At 43.5% G+C, this 18,764-nt stretch overlaps 1 protein-coding gene across 14 annotated transcripts in view; it reads left to right on the top strand.

Moving 5' to 3' along the window:
- The window catches only part of neo1a (neogenin 1a), a 167,935-nt gene that overhangs the window by 95,832 nt on the left and 53,339 nt on the right, over positions 1-18,764 (top strand). For all 14 annotated transcript variants that reach the window (XM_031848564.1, XM_031848568.1, XM_031848563.1 and 11 more), the window contains exons 3-5: positions 617-892; positions 2,893-3,043; positions 14,099-14,235. In XM_031848564.1, the coding sequence (XP_031704424.1) occupies positions 617-892; positions 2,893-3,043; positions 14,099-14,235 (564 nt within the window). The remainder of the gene's footprint in view (positions 1-616; positions 893-2,892; positions 3,044-14,098; positions 14,236-18,764) is intronic.

Genomic DNA, 18,764 nt, shown 5'->3' with positions numbered 1-18,764 from the left:
TGTGTGTGTGTGTGTGTGTGTGTGTGTGTGTGTGTGTGTGTGTGTGTGTGTTTGCAAGAGATCGGGGGTGGGTTGAGGTTGCATTTCTTTGGCCTTTTCCACTCCTGACAATCTATCCTGAATATGGATTGCAAGATGTTGCTTCCAGTATTCTGTTGTGTTTTTCAGCTCTGAAGATTAGACCAAACATACATCTCACTTAGTTTAAAACAGATACTCCAAGTTTCTATGAATTCCCGAGCAGATTTGTTGAAGGTCCAAGATCAGTCTGTTTGTTTTCACAGCCTGGCTTACTTCCAAATGAAAGTTGAATGAGTTAAATCTAACGAAATTAAAACGCAGCCTTGAAGGCATAACATTAGTAGTAGTAGTAGTAGTAGTAGTAGTGGTGGTGGTGGTGGTGGTGGTGGTGAGATGCCAGAATCCCATCGCTCATACCAAGAAGGTCCAGGCCTTCAAATGTTTGAATGGACGACTGTGGAAGACCATTTGAGCTCTTGTTCTTTATCATCTTTATTTGTTACCACTTCTGAAATGTTACAGAAATATGAATTATTCTGTTGATGTTGGAAGTGAGCGCTGGTTTTAACGTCCATGTCTTGTCGTTGTCTTTCAGGGATGCCACGGTTCACCAGCCAGCCATCGCCGGCCACCGCGCATCTAGGGAACAACCAGGTGATGACGTGTGAGGTCAACTCAGATCTGGTGCCCTTCACCAGCTGGGAGAAAGACCGCCTGCCGCTGGAGCTGAGCACCAGGCTGGTCCAGCTGCCCAGCGGAGCCCTGGTGATCAGCAACGCCACAGAGGCAGACGCCGGCCTTTACCGCTGTCTGGTGGAACATGTGGGGTCGTCCAAGGCCAGTGACGAGGCCCAGCTGCAAATACTTCCAGGTAGTTTGAGGAAATAAAAGTTTCGTCAGACAACGGGTGACATTTCGTACAGTGAGGATAGAATGCTGCAGGAATGAGTCCTAAAACCTGGACATGATACACGTCCGCTCCGTGGTTAACTCAAGCTTAAAAGATTTTAACGCTTTGTTCTACGACATAAAATATTACAGTAACTACTTGAGATGTACTGATACCGATCGGTCCATTACCGACTCAAATAGCTGGATCAGGGTATCGGTGGCAATATGCCGAACTATTAGCATTATTTTTGATAAATAACAGTATATTAAATTCACATTTTCTTTTACAAACTTAAGAAAGCAGTATTTAAGTCAAGCCTGATGTTGCCTTACACATAAAGGACATACAGGAATGATCTGTTCCACATGGTGAGACATACAGCTGATTAATTAAACACTGATATCGGACGGGGTTGTGATGTTCAGTCTTAAAAAAGACGGTTGCCGGCAAAATGAGACCATAAAACTTCATCGTGCCAACTAGTCCGCGTTCACAGCCTCGTTGTTTGTTTACTTGCGCTCATGCGACCGTGGGGTAGTTCGTATTTACGTTGGCGTGTTACTTCTGCCAATTCTATTTACTTTTCAAAAACCATAAAAGTGGCGCTCATCTATGAAGGTTGTCTCGCTCAACAAAGCATGTGAGTATCATAAACTTGTGTTAGCCACAGAGCTTGTTTTCTGAAATAATCCAAAATCCAATGGAAGGATCTTATTGGCTCTTGACCAGGGAACCAGTGTGATGCTGACATCCGGGCTGGCCTTTAAGAAATACATCATCCCTGCAGCACTCTATGCAGATCAGTGAGTTCATGTATGATTTAAATACAAAACCATACGTTTACTGGTATGATTTCAGATTTGTTTGCCTCCATGTGTCCATTGTTATCTAATAGTGAAATCGTTTTTCCTGCTTGTTCTCATTAGACCCCTTAAATCAAAACATTTTCACACCCTTGATTGCAGTGCGATTATGTTAGCGCTTCTATTGTTGAACCACTTGTGCAGTAAATTAAAATATAGTTCAGTGCCTCATTTGATTAAAGTGGCGCGTGGTGTTGTCTTTGGGCTACTCACTAGCTTTAGCACGGAGACTGATGAGAGAGATGGTTGAATGCCAAAAGGAGTGGTAGAACTCCCAGTGAGGTTATCAGTAATGCTGCAGTAACTCAGTTGTGGCTCAAAAGGGGGCTGAATTCCATTGTGGCAGTGTCTCGTTCCCCCCCCCCCCCCTCCTCCAGAAGTTGTATTTACTGAGTTGTTAAGCACCAGGCTCGTGGCAGCACAGAGAAGATATTAGAGGTCATAAATCAGACTTCAACAAGACCCCAGTGGGGGTATTTTTCTCTGTGTGTCTCCTCCAAGGATGTGTGTTGGAGTGGCTAAAGGCCGGATGCATACAGGGGGAAAAGTCATGAAGCTGTGTGAGGAAATTGAAAGAAATGTTGTTTGTATGCAACCAGATGTTGAAGCGACAGAAATCCATTTTTAGTTATTTGGTTTCTTTGAAGTCGCAGCAAATCAACTTCAGAGTAAAGTGACATGGGTGTTTATGTGTTTATAAATGATTTCATATATTTTAGTTTTTTAATTAAAATCCTGGTTTTAAGCTTTATAGGATTATGATCTAAGATTAGCTGATGGTGCTGAAGTCCTGTGTATGTGCTCCGGTCCCACACACGAGCCTCTGGTTATTCCAGGATGCTATTCAGCCAGTTAGTTGCAGCTGGAATTATATGGGATGGCTTTGAACTCTGAGAGCTCAGCTGTCTCAGACGTTAACATGGACATTATTCACGTGACCGTTCTCGGTGTGGGTGTCAGGGAAGGACTGCCCATCAGACATAAGTCCTTTTGAAGTTTTTAAGACAGATGACACCCGTTGTTGTAAAAGGTTGCTGCTCTGCTTCACTTACTCCCCCCGGCCTTAACCTCAGCCTTAACCCTGACTCTTTCGTTTTTCTTTCTCTCCCGTCCAAGAAACTGGAGAAGAGAGGAAGCCGGAGTTCCTGGTGCAGCCCGTGTCGGTGACCAAGGCGGTGGGCGACGGCGTGCTGCTGCCCTGCCTGGTCGCTGGTTTCCCTGCGCCGCACGTTCGTTGGATGTTTGGAGACAAGCTGCTAGAAGAAAGGTATGAGCATGAACTCTGTCTGTACCTTAGACTCACCATACCAAATCGCCATACAATGCGACAGGTTTTCTTGAGCCGTGTTTGTGCTCTTCGTGTAGAAACTTGTGCGCTTTAACTTTTTCAAACCAGCCTTTAAAAATCACCTTTACCCGTCAAAGCTGACAATAGTTGCTCTAAAGCCGTACACGAGACCTAATCCTGGCGCCGGCTTCCCAAGGTGTCAATGCTTTTCTGCCACTGCTGGGCTGTGGTGGGTGGGGATACCTGGACGTACCACGGAGCCCCCCTGTCAGCTGGGAGACGAGGCTGCGGTGTTGCCAGCTGAGGGGAAGTTCACAAATTAAGAGCCAGGAGAAAGTGTCACAGCGCCTGTGCTCTCACCCCTTTGGTTCTCATTAGCTCAGCCGCAGAGCAGCTCTAATCCCTCAGAGAGAATTACAACGGACATGGGAAGTTCACCAATTACTGTAAGAAAGCACTTTGTTGGCCTAAACCCTGTGTACCGGTACTGCAGCATATAATAACTTTGCAACTTTTGTGGTTCAGCAAAAAGCTGAAATCGGGCTCATTCATCTAAATCAAAGCCCAAAGTGGGATTGTTCTACCTTCAGTGAAATTAATTGTAAGGTCATCGAGGCTCCAGTCTGGTGTGAGCTAGAATATCATTAGACTCTCCAACCTTAAGGTCCAAGCACGTTGCCATATCTCAAGTTAAATGTCTTTAACACCTATGGAATCCTCTGAGAGTGTCTCTGACCTCCAAAGGGATCTGGCTAAAAAGGCACTTATTAAGCTACCTTGTATTAATTGCAAAAAACTATCCAGCATGCATACACGCCCCCCTAGTGTGCCTCCGCTTGTAATTAGGAAGTGTACTCCGAACAACCGGGGGAAGGCTTGAAGTGGATGTCCACGCTCGAGCCTTCAGAGCAGAAACGGATTGTGTGGCGAATACATTACCGAGACTGTCCGTTTGATTTTAATACGACATTGACAATTAAAAAGAGAAGCAGTGGAACTTTGTTTTTTCTCCTTGAGAGTCTCCCGTCCCTCTCAGGCATTACATGAGCAATAGAAGAGCTGCTGTCAATTAAGAATCAGTGTGGCATACAGACCAAGGGAGAGAGAAAGAGAGAGGGGAGAATCTGCAAAGAGTGTCTAATTGGTCTTTGGTGCACAGCACAAACGGGGCTGTAAAAGTGGCGATGCCGAAGCTCTAGACATGAGATGAAAGTTTATAAAGATGTGTCAAAGCAACCAATTGAAGGCAGGGTGACTCACTGACAGCGGGGATTATCACATTCAGCTTCTGCCGCTGGTGCCTCAACTCGGTCGTGTCTCTTATTTTCTTCCTGTCTCTCTCTCTCTCTGTCTGCGTCCACAAAAGCAGAGAGGCAGTTTTACTCCGAGCCGCAGATAATTTAAGTGATTCAAAAGAAAGTGCAACAATAAAATATGGTGGTTTTTAGACAATACAGATTCTTGGATGTCTAATTCTCCTCTGTAATTCTCCGCTAGTCGTTCTGCTGGCTGACTGACTCCTCAGAAGTACTTGAGAATACTTTTAAAGACAACGTGGAATCCTTCAAAAGTCTTTTATTCGAAATGTGCCACGGAAAGGATTTCTGTTAAAAGTTGGATTTCTGTCTTAAGTCTTTGAAGAGTCTCATTAGTATGTTTTTTTTTTTTTTTTTTCACAACCTCCCAGAAGACAGACATGGCTGTTTCTTTTGTATCACCTGTCCATATCGCCATGTAGGACTTAAAGGCTGCTGTGGAAGTCTTTGATGTCTGCGATGACGGATGGGGACAGAGCGGAAACCTGAAATGGGAAATTTAGAACAGGTGGTTTTCTAACTCTCAGTTGTAGAGAATTTGATATCTCTTTGGTGAGTTACTCCATACATCTCTAAAAAGAATACTAGACAACGTGTTTGTCTTTTGAGACGGTCACCATGTCACATTAGTCAATCATCACAGTCATACATTCTTGCTGTGACTTGGCAGAGACATGTTGGACTACATGTTGGACCCGGACCAGTCATAGCAAGCAGTCTCTACATACTTGTATGCGGTTGAAGAGGAAATGCTGGCAGGACTTCTCATTTCCATCTGACACTGCGAACAACAAGTGTTTATGGATGTAAACATACTTTTATGAATGAAAGTGAACCTGGAACCGTTGAGCGTCACTCAACTGGGAAGGAGGACTCTTTTCACATCGTGTGTGTGTGTGTGTGAGTGTGTACAGCAGTAATGGTGACTGGTTACAAGTTCATCGGCATGAAATGAAACCATGACGTCGTGATGCGTCGGTTGCCTTCCACTATGATCCTGGTGCCCCACGTTTGTCTGGTCAGACAGTCATCGGATTGATATTGTGGGCTCTGATCCCAGTATTAAATCTATTAAAAATCCGAAATCCAATGACTTTAAATGATATAATTGAATGTGTTTACAGAGTGACCAAGTAGATTGTTGGTCATCGTAATGGACACATTTATAGCCAAAGTCATCAAAAACATATCTGTGCATGTTGCAACAGAAGTAGTGTTTTTTTTCTTCTCCAGCCATCCAAATGAGCGAGCAAGCTTTAAACATTGAATTACAACTATTACCAGCATCAAAATGTCTGCTTGTTGCATGTTTGGTTGTCAGAACTGATGTACCAACAACGGAGTCGGGTACAGAATTCTGACAGTTCATGAACCTTTCAGAGCAACAGGTGTTTCAGTTTAACGAGTGACCGTATTAACTGGTCCCTTCCAGCCAGATGCGTCTGTGGATGTTAGTATTTTCTAGCTGTACTGTTGCACGCTAGGTTTCTCCACTAAATGCATGGATATATCTGGCCACTTAATATTGGGCCATTTGCTAATATCTCCTCCACACCCGCTACTAGCATACAGATCTGGGAAGTCAATTTATTTAGGTTGCATTCGTAATCTTTGGTGGTTAATGACATTGCATAGCTTGACAAGCCTATTGCACTTCAGCGTACTTCTGTTACCAAATTGCATGTGCACATTTATGCACATAATCATTGTTTAAAAAAATGTAAAATTGTCGATACCTGGTTTTTAATACGTAAATATATTTTTTCCCAGACATGTAGGGGATGCTACACAGACTATCTATTATGCTCTGTTGTGTAAAATGATTCAACTGACGTATATCTTGAATGAAAGACTGCTATTGCCGTGTCAACTACACTGTATTCTGCTGTAACACGCTGTTTGTGTATTCACCAGATCCTGGCCTCAAATTCATTTAGGCTCCCGAGCAAGTCTGTTGCCAAGGACGCCGAGCTCGCTATTTATTCTGATTAGGCTCAGCAGCACCGTGACCGAATATGTAACTCTTGAAGCTGTTCAGTCAACACGTTGAAAACGCGCTCCTAGCAAAAAAAACGCGCCGCGAGTCATCGATAGCAGGTGCAGCGTGCGCTGCGAAACGGGCCTTTCGGTTTCAGCGCACATGCTGGTCCTGATGACACTCATGAAAAGGGCAGTCATCTTTTGTTCTTGGGAGTATCACTCTATCGCCTAATACAATTCTCCAGCAGTCAATAAAACGGATGAATTATGCATATCCGCTAGCAACAGGGAATTGCCAGAGCATGTAAATCAACCCCCTTCCAAGGCCTCCAAGCCATCCGTCTCCTCTCTTCCTTGTCTCCTCGCCTTCATTTAAATATGATTGTGTATATTGCATTTACTTGTGTATCGAGAGAGGGAAGCACGGTGTGGGAAATTTGTTTGCAATTGGACTATTATTGGACTGCAGTGTAACCCTCTTTCCCATATGTCTCGCATACAAACACACACACCTACAAACACACACGCACACACGCACTACATTATTCGCTTGCTGTTTTCTGGGTGAGAGAAGAAAAGGAATACAAGCGCACACAACAGTGCATACAAATGCATAGTTACACGGCTGTCAATGGGAAATTTTGCAACGGAAATAAAAATTGTCTTTTGACCCTATTGTCCATGCCACCACACATTACATTGTTTTACAATAAGAGATCAAAAATGTTAGTGTTGGAGGTTTAAATCCAAATCCTGCTAGTTTTACCTCTTAGAAAACCTCAACCTTCATTCAACACTCATTGTAATTATGAACTCCAAACAATACAACCTATACAGAGTTTTTAGCTCCTCATATCAAAGCTTATTTAAGTATTATAACTGTAATATGCAATGCCACCGGCACTTTTATAACGGTTTGAAGGATGCAGCAGTGAAGACTTGGTTCTACTACTCTTGCAAAGACCGCATGGCCGAGCTAATGCCTCTGTCCTTTAAGCTCACCCGAGCTGACAATCCTTCTGACGCAATCATCCATAATTGTCTGTATTTTTGACGAGGGCTGCACTATCACGTTGTTCAAGGCTGCATTCCTGCTAACTAACAAATATTTGCATTAAAATGGGACTTCAAAGTGAGCTTCCGTAACAAGTAAAAATGCAGTATATTATTGTACTACTCTGGACTGCAGCCGCAGCATTCGGGGAAGGTTTTCGTAAGCTGAATCTACACAGCGGCATGACATTTCCCCAAAAGTAAAGCCAAAACATCTAGAACGCTGGCTGGTGGTTGGTGGTTTATTTAGGTAGCGTAGTTTTCTCTAGCAATTTAAACGTCGGTATCGCAGTCGATCGGTCATTTGACTGTGAGAAGCCAAAACAGTGCTCGTGATTAATGTTCGTTAAATTGTGCAGAACTTTAACCTGCTTTGTTCCCGACACCCTTTTAAGTGCAGTTAACACCCACACCATCCGCTGCTGTCATTGATCTTTTTAATTCCCACCTTTGGGTTCCAGACTGACCTCAGGACACACTGCACCATTCTGCTCTTGTCATGTTGTTTTCAAACCAAGCCACCGCAGTAAAAACAAAAGCCCGGGTAGTGCAACCGAACCCTTCAGCCTGCCAGAGATGCAACCTATCAATGTTAATGGCCTATGAGTTTCACTCGCTTCTCTCCTCGGAGTGACTATTAGTGAGGTTAATGGCAAATGTCCGCCTCATGCTGAACTCTTTCTCATCCTGCAGCAGCAGCAGTACTTAGTGTGCGTTTCAGATGTCATTGGGAAGCGTAGACTCGGCTGATGAATACAACGGTTACTCGCACCACAGAGTACAAAGACTTCTGCCTGAGGTGGAATATTGGAGGATTGTAGTTTCTTTTAATCTAAATGTCAGAATGTGAGAATGGAAGCACACTCTCCGGCCACTTCATTAGGTACACCTATAAAATCGAATGCATTCCAGTGTAACAGTTCTGCACATGTGCTTCCTTTGTAGCAAGATTGACTTTTTTATAGAAACTTGTTTGTTGAAGGTGTTTGTTGCTGAGGTGGTGTTGTACTGGACTGACTTATATTGAAATGTGTTTCTAATATTTTACCCACCTCATGCTTGTAAAACACCTCTGAATATAATACAGTCCAGTACAACATCTCTGTCTACTACAACCTCAATAGTAAACATATAGTTTAGTTAATACATCTCAAAACTGAGCATTATTATGCATCAGATTTTGCAGGGTGTACCTTCAAACTTGTGTATTAAAAGTAGCATTCAAGAAAGAGTTAAGATCCATTGTGCGTATTAATGGAAACTCTTCTGCTCCACATGTTTCCCTCATTGAGAGAGGTTGGCATGCACAGTACTGTAGGTGTTCAGATACACAGGAGGCCCATATGGTCAGAATTCTGCTTAAGAAACTCACATTTCTTCAACACTTGTAAAATGATGGACGGCAGCAGCAGAGAGGGTTTAAGGTAATGGAGTGGTTTTGCCTGCACGTGGGGCCAAGAAAACAAGACAAGCAACATGGTTTTCTGGCAGTGAAGCACTGGAAGCCTCCTTTTAGGATGTCTCTCAGCCTCCAGCACATCACAGACACGCATGCACGCTCGCACGCACTGGCTCTCTTCAAAGCGTGTTTCCTGTCATAGCATCTATTCTTCTTCTTTGCATTCTTGTCATAATTTTGCGTTTATTGTCATGTAGGAATTGAGGATAAGAGGATTACATTGGCCGTTGGCGGAATCAACAGCTAGTTGCATTTTTTTGATCGGTTCCAAGAAAATCTCCTTCTGCACGTACTGTAATTTGGCTCCTAAAGTTAAAACTGTGCGGCATCATCCGTTCAAATAGAACAGACAATATAGGTGTTTATTCTCAGACAGCCTGGACCTGCACATTGTCTTTCACAGCATAAAACAACTCACCTGCAGGCTTTACTGTGGCTCTTCCCCAGACATTATGTGGATGTATGTCCTATTAAGCCGCTTTATAATCCGATGGAGTGCTGGAAGTCTGACGTGACGGGACCCACAGGGTTCACATGGCTTCAAGCGCCATGTGGTCCACCAGAGCCATCTAAAAGTATATAATGCGAGTTATGGGCTGCATGCGGCTTCATCGTAATATGCACCAATTAAACGATCGGTTTACTCTTGGGGTTAAAAAAAAAAGCAGATAAAGTCAGGTATGCAAGAGCTGGTTTTCTCTCGAGGGCATTGCCGCTTTCCATTACGAGCCAGAGGAAAACAAAAATGTTTTCATGGCTGAGTCACTTGAGAAGCCCCAGCCTCTGCTGTTGGCACCACGTTTTTTTCCTCACCTTAATTTTAAAAATTCAATCATTTATTTCCTTAACTGTCTGATTTATTTCTTCTCTCATTTGTCTCCCCGTAGTCTAAAGCTTATCTCCAAACAGTTGTAGTTAAAGAACAGAGTCTTGTCTTTTGGAAGCGGGAAAAAAAGTCCCTCCAATCAGCTGTCGGCCCTCCTGGGCTGTGAAATGAAAACCCCACTGCTTTCATCGCACCTTGAACATGATTCAAATTCATGGAGCTGTTTTGATTATGTTTTGGTCAAAAGGGGGGAAGTTCAATTTGTGTACACAGATGGTGGAGGGGTTCGTAGACCTGGAGAGTAAAGTGGAGAAAGCTAAATAAACTTGTACTGAGAGGAAAATAGAGAGGAAAAAGGACGCCAAACTAAAATGGGTTTAGAGATTGCCACTCCATAAATGATTAATTCATTTTTTTTGTTGTGACTATTGTGAGTCCACCTGCCTCCCTTCTTGCGCTTCAGATGGCACGACCCGCATCCAAACCCTGTCACAGCACCGCTGATTGCACCGTGACAGCACACGGCACTGCCCATTCTTCCTCAGTGATCTGCAGCTTCCCCTCGCCCAGGTGTGCTGACCTTGCCGCCACTCTGTGTTACGGACGGCTGAGTCGCCACTCACACATACCAAATGTGCTCCTCGCCCCCCTCGGTGGCTGCCACCGCCTTTCGACAGCCAAACGGCAGAACAGGGGACGAAGATTGTGTTGGGGACCCGTTTCATGTTGACAGGACATTGTCAACACCTTTTCTGGAGCAGTTACACACGAGAGAGGATCAGAGGGAGGAGGATGTTGTTGGAATACTGCAACGTTGTGTGACCTCCTTTGCACAGCACCACTGTAACAATGTGGAAAGTTGTAGCTGCTGGAAGAGGAATTGATAAAAAAAAACAAGGCCAATTAGCGTCAATGCACCTTGTCTGCCTGACACACTCACCCTGTAATCTTCACGTTGTGTGTGGTGTGTGAGCGTACGCTGTTTTGTAACAAGACAGAAGTGACAGTGGCATCGGTGAGATAATTTAGCCGCTCTTTGTAGAGGAATACAGATAATGTGGTTTTAATTAGAGCCTCACTTAGCGGCATGTCTAACCAAGGACCTGCAAGCTAATGCACAAGATATCCTTCATATCCTCGCAGCCGACGCCTTGTCTTTAATTAAGCGACCACAAATGCTCCCTCACAATAGCGCAAGGTGTCTTCAGCCCATTCAGCTCGAGCCAATTTACTGTGTCTCCCTCCCTCGCCGTCTCTAAAAAAGTAACACATCCTTTGTTCCGCAGAGCACTTTAGCCGCGCTGCAGTGAGATTGACTTCCTCTAAACAGAATGAGAAAGTGCCTGGTGGTTTGATATGTGCTGTGTGTTCCTCTTTCAAGTACAAGAGAAAGCTGTCAAATGCCTTTTATGGCGCATGCAGCACTAAAGGCCAACAGTAGTGAATAGTTGTCCTGGTGAGGCTAACTACAGGAATGCCTGGCACAGCGAAGTCTGGGACGCCTTTCAGGGGAATTTCTCATTCAGCGGGGATTTGACATGCAGAGCCTCTTGACAGAGTCCACCATACTCTCTCCTGTCCACGGGGAAGCGGTGAATGTACAGAATGGCATTTGGCATTTCCCGTGGTTCTGTGTAATGCTCTGCCGTCTCAGCATCAAGAGAGAAAGCAGCTGCCCACTTATGTTACCTCTTTTTTTCCCCCCCTCCTTGAACACTCGGGGGGGCATTCTCTGTCAGACTTCCTGCTGAGTTTTTGCGATGGCTTTCTTTACTGTACAATCTGCTGCCGTCAGAAACGGGCTGGTTTGCTGTTCGATAGTTCTTTTAGACTCGCGTAGTGATTTTAACTCGTGTTTCCTGTCAGTCCGAACAGGTCAATATGGCACTTTAGACCTGCTCCTTGCCTGCAGGTCAAACAACAGGTTTGCTGTCATTTCTATACAACGTCAACTCTAACTTGAGTGCAATAGAAATTGTCAACAACTTCAAGACATCTCAACATCATCTGCTACATCAATCTAGATATTTAACATTATTATTGAGTGCAAGTTTTTGCATTAAACCAAGGGTAGGTAATACATTTTAAAAATAATTTTTGGTATATTTGTTGAAATTCTTTTTACATCCCGACAGCAATCAATAAATCAAATGATCTGACAAAAAAGAGAAGAAAAATATGGTTTATGTGGCTGTCGCAGGACTGTAATAAGACTACTAACAATAGTCATGTTTACATTCATAATGATCATTTTGGGGGAGTGACTTTGGAGGGACGGGCTATCAGTGTTGTCGACTTGGCTTTCTCGTTACATTTAGACTTTTGGAGCTAGTGCTGTGAGCTACTTTCATTGGAAATTTCCCTGGAATGAAGGTTTCTGTTGGTTTTTCAAATCTTCCTTACTCTTGGTGGCTTCTCCAATGTGGCTGACCCCAGCTTTAATGTAAGGCCGAGTTATCATTGCAATTTGGAAGTGCAGTTTGAATCCCGCATCATGTGTAAACGATGACAACCGGGCATTGACCTTTTTGACCACGGTGCGGGTTAAACGGTGTCTTCATCTGATCTGCGTCAAACACAGGCTGTTGTGCGAGAGTGGCTTCAGGGCCACGTTGCTGCTGCCAGCTGCCGTCAGTGAGGAAAATGTACAAAAACTCTACAAAGCAGCGATCTCCTAATCACATTTAAATCTTTAGCACATATCATTTTGCAATCCTGGCTTTCTCATTTGTCAGTGACTACAGTTTCACTGTGTGAGACGGTAAGCCCCTCTCACCTGAAATGGAAGCGTTAGCTGACTATTACACTTTCATGTGACTGTGGTTCATGCTGAAGTTAATAGTCCATTTCATCCCTACAATTCAAGTGAAACAGTGATGTGGTTTCGGTGACAGCAGGTCGAGTGCCACTCGAATGCTCCACTCCAGCACAGACAGACAGGCAGATGGTCTCAAAGGCCAATGCTGCCAAATTTCAGGACTTGTCGGGGAGAGAGAAGCGGGAGCTCTCGTGTGGAAGCCCTGGCTACTCAGCAGTTTGTTTAAAACTAAATCAACCTGCAGCATAGAGTTGTTTTCCTCGGTGCACTCTTTACCTCTGCAGGTATCCTCTCTGCGCACAAACCATAATGCACCCATCTTGCTTTCCTCAGTAGCATCTTTCTTGCTGTGGCCCTCTTTGAATTGTTATCTTCCTCAGCCGACCCGCTGCTGCTGCTGCTTCTCTCCCTGCTTCTCTGTGTCTCTTTCTGAATGCGGGGTTCTATGTGAGCTATTGATTTCTGCTTTTCTTCCCTCTCAGCCTCCCCCTACTCCCATGCTCTAGTGGTTGTTGATTCAAGCCAGAGCTTTGGCCACAGACTGCTTTCCCCCTTGGGCCTATTGGGAAAATCAAAGTTAGGACTGTTTAAAATGGAGGAGGGTCGCTGGTTCAAAAGGAGGCCATACAAATAGATATGTTGTTATAGTTTTGGATTAGGCGTGAATAGAAATTGGAATGATACATATTTACGATTGCTCAGTCTGAAATGCCTGATGGAAAGCCCTGATGTTGCACTCGAATGCTTGTTCAGTCCTCTCCTGCCGCTGTGTGTTGCAGTTCATCTTTTTATACATGAAAAGATGAATTTTCAAAATGATTTAGGGACAAACAGACTGAACAGTATTTGCATGAGCCTGCATGAGAGAAGGAAACTACTCAACATGTTAAAGGCTTGTGAACCTTGAATACCTCTGTCGGTACTGAGCAGGAGTTCTTGCCATCACAATCACGTCTCCTTGAGTTTAGATCGCAGTGTTGTTGTTGTTCTGTAGACGCACGTCACCCCAGTCGATCTACAGCTGATGAAAGAGAACGAAAACATTTGTTAAGGCGGTGTAACAACGACAGTGACGCTGTACAAGCCGCAGTACAAGTCCCAGCTGTAGCCTAAATATGACTTTGTACAGTACATGTACTCTTTAGAAGTATTATCTATTTTATCTCACACGATTCTCGAGCTGTCCATAAATCATGATAGTTAAGATGAATTGTAAATTGCCTTTTTTCAGATCCATTTCTTAATTCAGAGAGTTGGTAAACGGTGACAGATGTGGAGTCATCTTCAGGCTAGAAGGTGAACATTGAGCTCCAGACAGCCGTTACCACTCAGGTACCTGAATGAGCCGGAAGGGAGTATTCTTTGTGGAAGTGTCCTGTAATGACTTTTTACATATTTCACAAGTCTGATGACAAAAAGATGTTGAGGCCTGAGGTCTCCTGCATACGATGCTGACATTGTCGCATGTGGCAAAGCCCTAAAGATCTTTATTACTATTTATTTTTTAAAAAAAAAGGAATCGGGAGGAAAGACTTGTTCACAGTAACATTACTCATTTTTCTCCCTTTCTATCCGTCTCCAGCGAGGGTCGTGTGGAGCTGCTGGGAGGAGGCAGTGTCCAGATCTCCAATCTCTCAGAGGAGGACGCCGGCATCTACACCTGCACGGCGGACAACACCAACGCAACCATCGAAGCCCAGGCCCAGCTCACCATACAAGGTACCCTCAAACAACCCACATTGTCGGCACACAACCGGAGCAGTGCCAGAAGCACGGATCAAAATATTCTTGGGAATAAATAATATAGGAACAAGGTGACTGTGCAGGCTGAAATTAAAGCAGAGACTGGAGATTAGTGAGGAGTGGTGGCAAGTGATGCATTAGTTACTTAGGAGAGTGCGGTGGCGGAGAGCTGATACAAGTCTCATTTCATCTGATTATATTTGGGAATGAGCTTATTAAATGTCTTTCAGAGGCACATCACAGGCCTGAAACAAGGCCCCTGACAATATAGTTAGAAATGAAATAAACTTGTATGCAAACCATGTAGAGGTACACAGGCAGGCGACTCAGCCCTATTGAGATGCACTGCACACTATCAAAAATGATATGTTTTGGTAGATATAGAGGAAGCGTTGACAGTGAGTGATGTATTCAGCATAAGTAAGGATATGGAGTGTGTGTACCTGTTTATATCTGCGGTTTCACATAACTCCTCTTCACGCAGGAATAACAAAGATTTGAGCTGCACGTATTGCTGTCGGGTGAAAGACGAGAACTAGAATTAGAAGAGACTGAAAGAGTAGATGGCAGCTTTTTTTAGATACTAAACAACATAGTGAGAAAACGCACATGTAGTTCACCTCTGCAACAGAAGCACCATATAGTGTCAAAGACTTCCATACTTCCCAAATACGTTACTTCAGACTAATCACAAATATTAAGTAACTAGTTCACAAAATAATCAGCCTGGCTTTTATGCTGTTTTTGTGTTTTCTCCATGTTACATTACAGCAGCAGGACACATTTTTCTGTTTATATACTGAAATATTTTTCACATGTGACGACAAATTATTGTCAGTTTTTGGGCTTCAGGTAGAAAAGAAGTTAATTCTGCATCAAATTTTATGTCAATTCTGTGAAGAAGCCAGACTGCTGATTCTCTACTATTTATCACTGAAGATTCGGAGTTAATGAGCAATTTAAATATGCTAGACATATTCATTTTAAGACGTATTTTTTATCAGCTTTAATTATCACAATTTCACAAGCAACAGCTGCTATTTCCCAAGTGGAATTCTGACTAATCTTCACTTTCAAGGTCCTACTTTGAAAGTAAGAACCTAATTTATGCAAGGCTGGTCTAAAATAAATACACAAGCACGGTTAGTACTCGTGCCACGGTGTGTTTCTAAAACGTCTTCATTCCCAAAGCACAAAAACAACACACTGATGTAACCTGATTATTTCACACACTCTATTCACCCTGTGTCTCATGTCGTAACAATAAGCGAGCCATGTGGAGCTTTAACAAGGGTTATTTGTCTTCATGTGAGATGTGCTCGCCTCCACCCTAACTGTGAATTAACAAATGCAAGAGGCGTTCATGGCACTTCATGTCGGTGGTACATACGGCTGTCTCAAATTATAACTGCAGTATTGCAATGCAATGCTTTTGAAGCCAGTTGCAGGCGATGGCAAGCAACCGCAACAACCTCTGTGTTCACACTTTTTCTTTTTTGAATTCTTTGCAATTGGAGCGCTGAGCATCATTTTTGCACTTAACGCTGCAAGATTTGATGTCCTTTTCTGGTGGTCAAGAGTTGAGAACTTTAACTTTGGGTAAGATGCCCAGCCATCCAATCACATAGGAGGAGGGGCGGGACAGATACCACAAAGACCAACCGTCACATCCTACATGTAGGCTACAAGTGCAGAGCAACAACAATTAAAACTTCAAATGAAACAATATGCCAAGTGATCCTAACAGTGAAGCTGATATATAGCACTGCAATCAGGATAAATAAAGTAATTTGCAAAAAAATGAAATGTCAATAATATCGCGCTGTTGAGCCAATCATTATCAACGCAGGGGAAATTACAGCGATAGCGCTAGTGCTACAATAGTTATTAAAAACCACATCCCTTAACTCTAACGATGCAAAATAATGTACAGCTATGTCAGCATTTATTGCTGGATAGCCACTAGATATTCCAATTAACTATAGAAATATACAAAGCACATAAATAACATCTATACAGTAGAACATGCTGAGAAAAATCCTACCAATTCACATAAAACCATCCTAACACACTTTTCCAACACACCCACAGTAACTGCGTTGTAATTACTGTTGTCAGACGTTGTGTTGGTGGGAAAACACACACACACACACACACGTCATGTGTGCTTGTGTGCTTTTCCCAGGTGAAGCAAGTCAACAGGATTTGGTATGAAATAACTTAAGAATGGGGGAAACACCCTGAGGCTCATTCCCCGCTTCATTGCATTTCACACGCGGCCACATCTTGCTATGACTCCATCTCTTTTCTTCCCCAAATCCCTTCATCCCTTCATCACCCCTCCACCACACTTTCATCATTTCCCGTCGCTCGCAGTCGACACTCGTAGACAGTAATGTAAAATCAGATCAGCTCACAGGTGGACATCTGACTTCACTCGTTTTAAGTCCCTCCCCCGAAACCTTGCTGAAATCCCTCGCGTCTCTGACCCGACCCCTGCCGGCCTTCACCTCCAACGTCACGACATTGTAGAGGATTGACTGACCGGCACTCTTGGAATATTGTTGAAAGACATCCGTCACTGTAATAGGATAAAACGGTTTGATTAAATCCCACGCTGTAGACTCGCAGGCCTAATTACATTTGCTTCATACAGATTCACCAAGACTCCAGATTGTGGCATTGATTTGCTCCCTTAACAACAGAAGTGACACTTGAAAGGTCAATTGATTCCCTCAAGGAGTGGCTGCACTTGTAAAAGACCCCCATACAAATCAGTGTGTGGTATGAATCCATACTAACATCAAAACAACTTTCCCCTACGATTGACTGCCTCTAAAAACACCTTGGGGCCTCTTTTGCCGCAGTAACAAGGAGGAATTGTGTGTTTTACGGTTAGTGGCTTTTCATAAAGACCGGACAGTTTGTGCCGAGGAAAAGATGCAGAGAGTCAGCCGGGGATTTGGTGCAGTAAAACATTGTTAGGTTTTCGCCCGGAGATAGCTTGGGGGTTTGCGATGCAGCTGGTGCTCATCTGTGGAGGGGAGAGATGCATGGGGGCCGCAGCAGGTGTGTGCACACACACACACACACACACACACACTAACACACAGCCATGCATACACAATGATGCCACGCAAGGTCAATTATGCACTTAGTCTATACACCTGTATGCATTCACTACACGTGCATGGTCTCACCGTTATTCAAGGATTGAACCCGCCTCGGCGGCTCTTCAGTTAACTTAAGTCTCCTCGTTTGCTACCCACCTAGAATATGTTTATACTTTTTTATCTTTTAATCAACACGCTTTGGTAACTTGTGCCGTGTATATCATTAAAAAAAAAAGAGAAAACAAGACGACTGGCTTCTCTATAAGCGCAACCGTAGATCAAAGATGTCAGGTGCTCTTGGAGAACGGGGGTAAAAACTGCATAAACAGGAAGGCATCCCAGGCACTCATGAATTATAAGATCAAGTATCAACGAGTTTTAATTAATTATTAAAGAATTATTAAAAAACCTTTATTGTAGTGGTTAAATCATCAAAAAAAGATGACATCTTCTTCCTGTTTATAATGTATACTGTTTGTTAGAACAAAGTCTGTTATTGAACCTTTAGATTCACTAATGTGATAACACATTTACAGTATTACACAGATGTTTCTGAAAATGATGAGTCACAGTATGATGTGTAAATCAGTAAAGTGTTATCCAGTCAGATCTCTAATAGAATCAGATTCGTATTAGTTGTAATAATCTCTTAACTGCGCTGTGTGAGAGGGAAACACTTTCCCATAATTTACCCAGGCATTTACACGTCAGGAATATCGGTTTCAAAGTGCCTCAGCAGTGAACCGCACTGATCGGAACCGTCTACCACTTATTATAGCAGGGCTGGAAAAGGCCTGCACAGAAAAGTGTGTGTCTCTTTCAAGCAGCTCGGGCAGAGCGTGGCAGCAAACGACAGAAGATGCTCGAGTGACCGTCCTCCCTCCAATCAAAACAGTAAAATGTTCGGCTGCAAAGCTTACATGGACCAAACAACTCAACAGACATGAGTACCTCTTTGCAATGTGAAATGATGTACAAACAAGAGATGATGTCCGTGGCGGCCAAAAATAAGCAAAAGGTATCCCAGAGCAGCGTGTGCCATATATGTCTTTTAATTAAATGTGCCAGTGAGATAAAGAGGATTAGAGACTCTAAATGTGTAGACACAAACACAATCTGGCATTGGAGTGAAGCGAAACTTTTCTCAACTACAGTAGAACTCCATTTTTTTGTTTTTTTGAATGTCAGACTCCAACCAAGAACGTTTAATAAGTCATCCTTCCTTTTATGTCACATCTAGGATTGCATGATTCGTGTGTGTGTGTGTGTGTGTGTGTGTGTGTGTGTGTGTGTGTGTGTGTGTGTGTGTGTTCTGTTCAGTATGACTCTGCTGTGACGCCTCACCCTCTATTAGAGCTGGCAGGAGGATAAATGAGGCCAGAGGAGGCAGCA

Source organism: Anarrhichthys ocellatus, unplaced genomic scaffold, assembly GCF_004355925.1.
Source record: "Anarrhichthys ocellatus isolate YVR2014 unplaced genomic scaffold, GSC_Weel_1.0 scaffold8, whole genome shotgun sequence".
NCBI classification, from domain to species: Eukaryota; Metazoa; Chordata; class Actinopteri; order Perciformes; family Anarhichadidae; genus Anarrhichthys; species Anarrhichthys ocellatus.
This window is presented reverse-complemented; position numbering and strand designations above follow the sequence as displayed.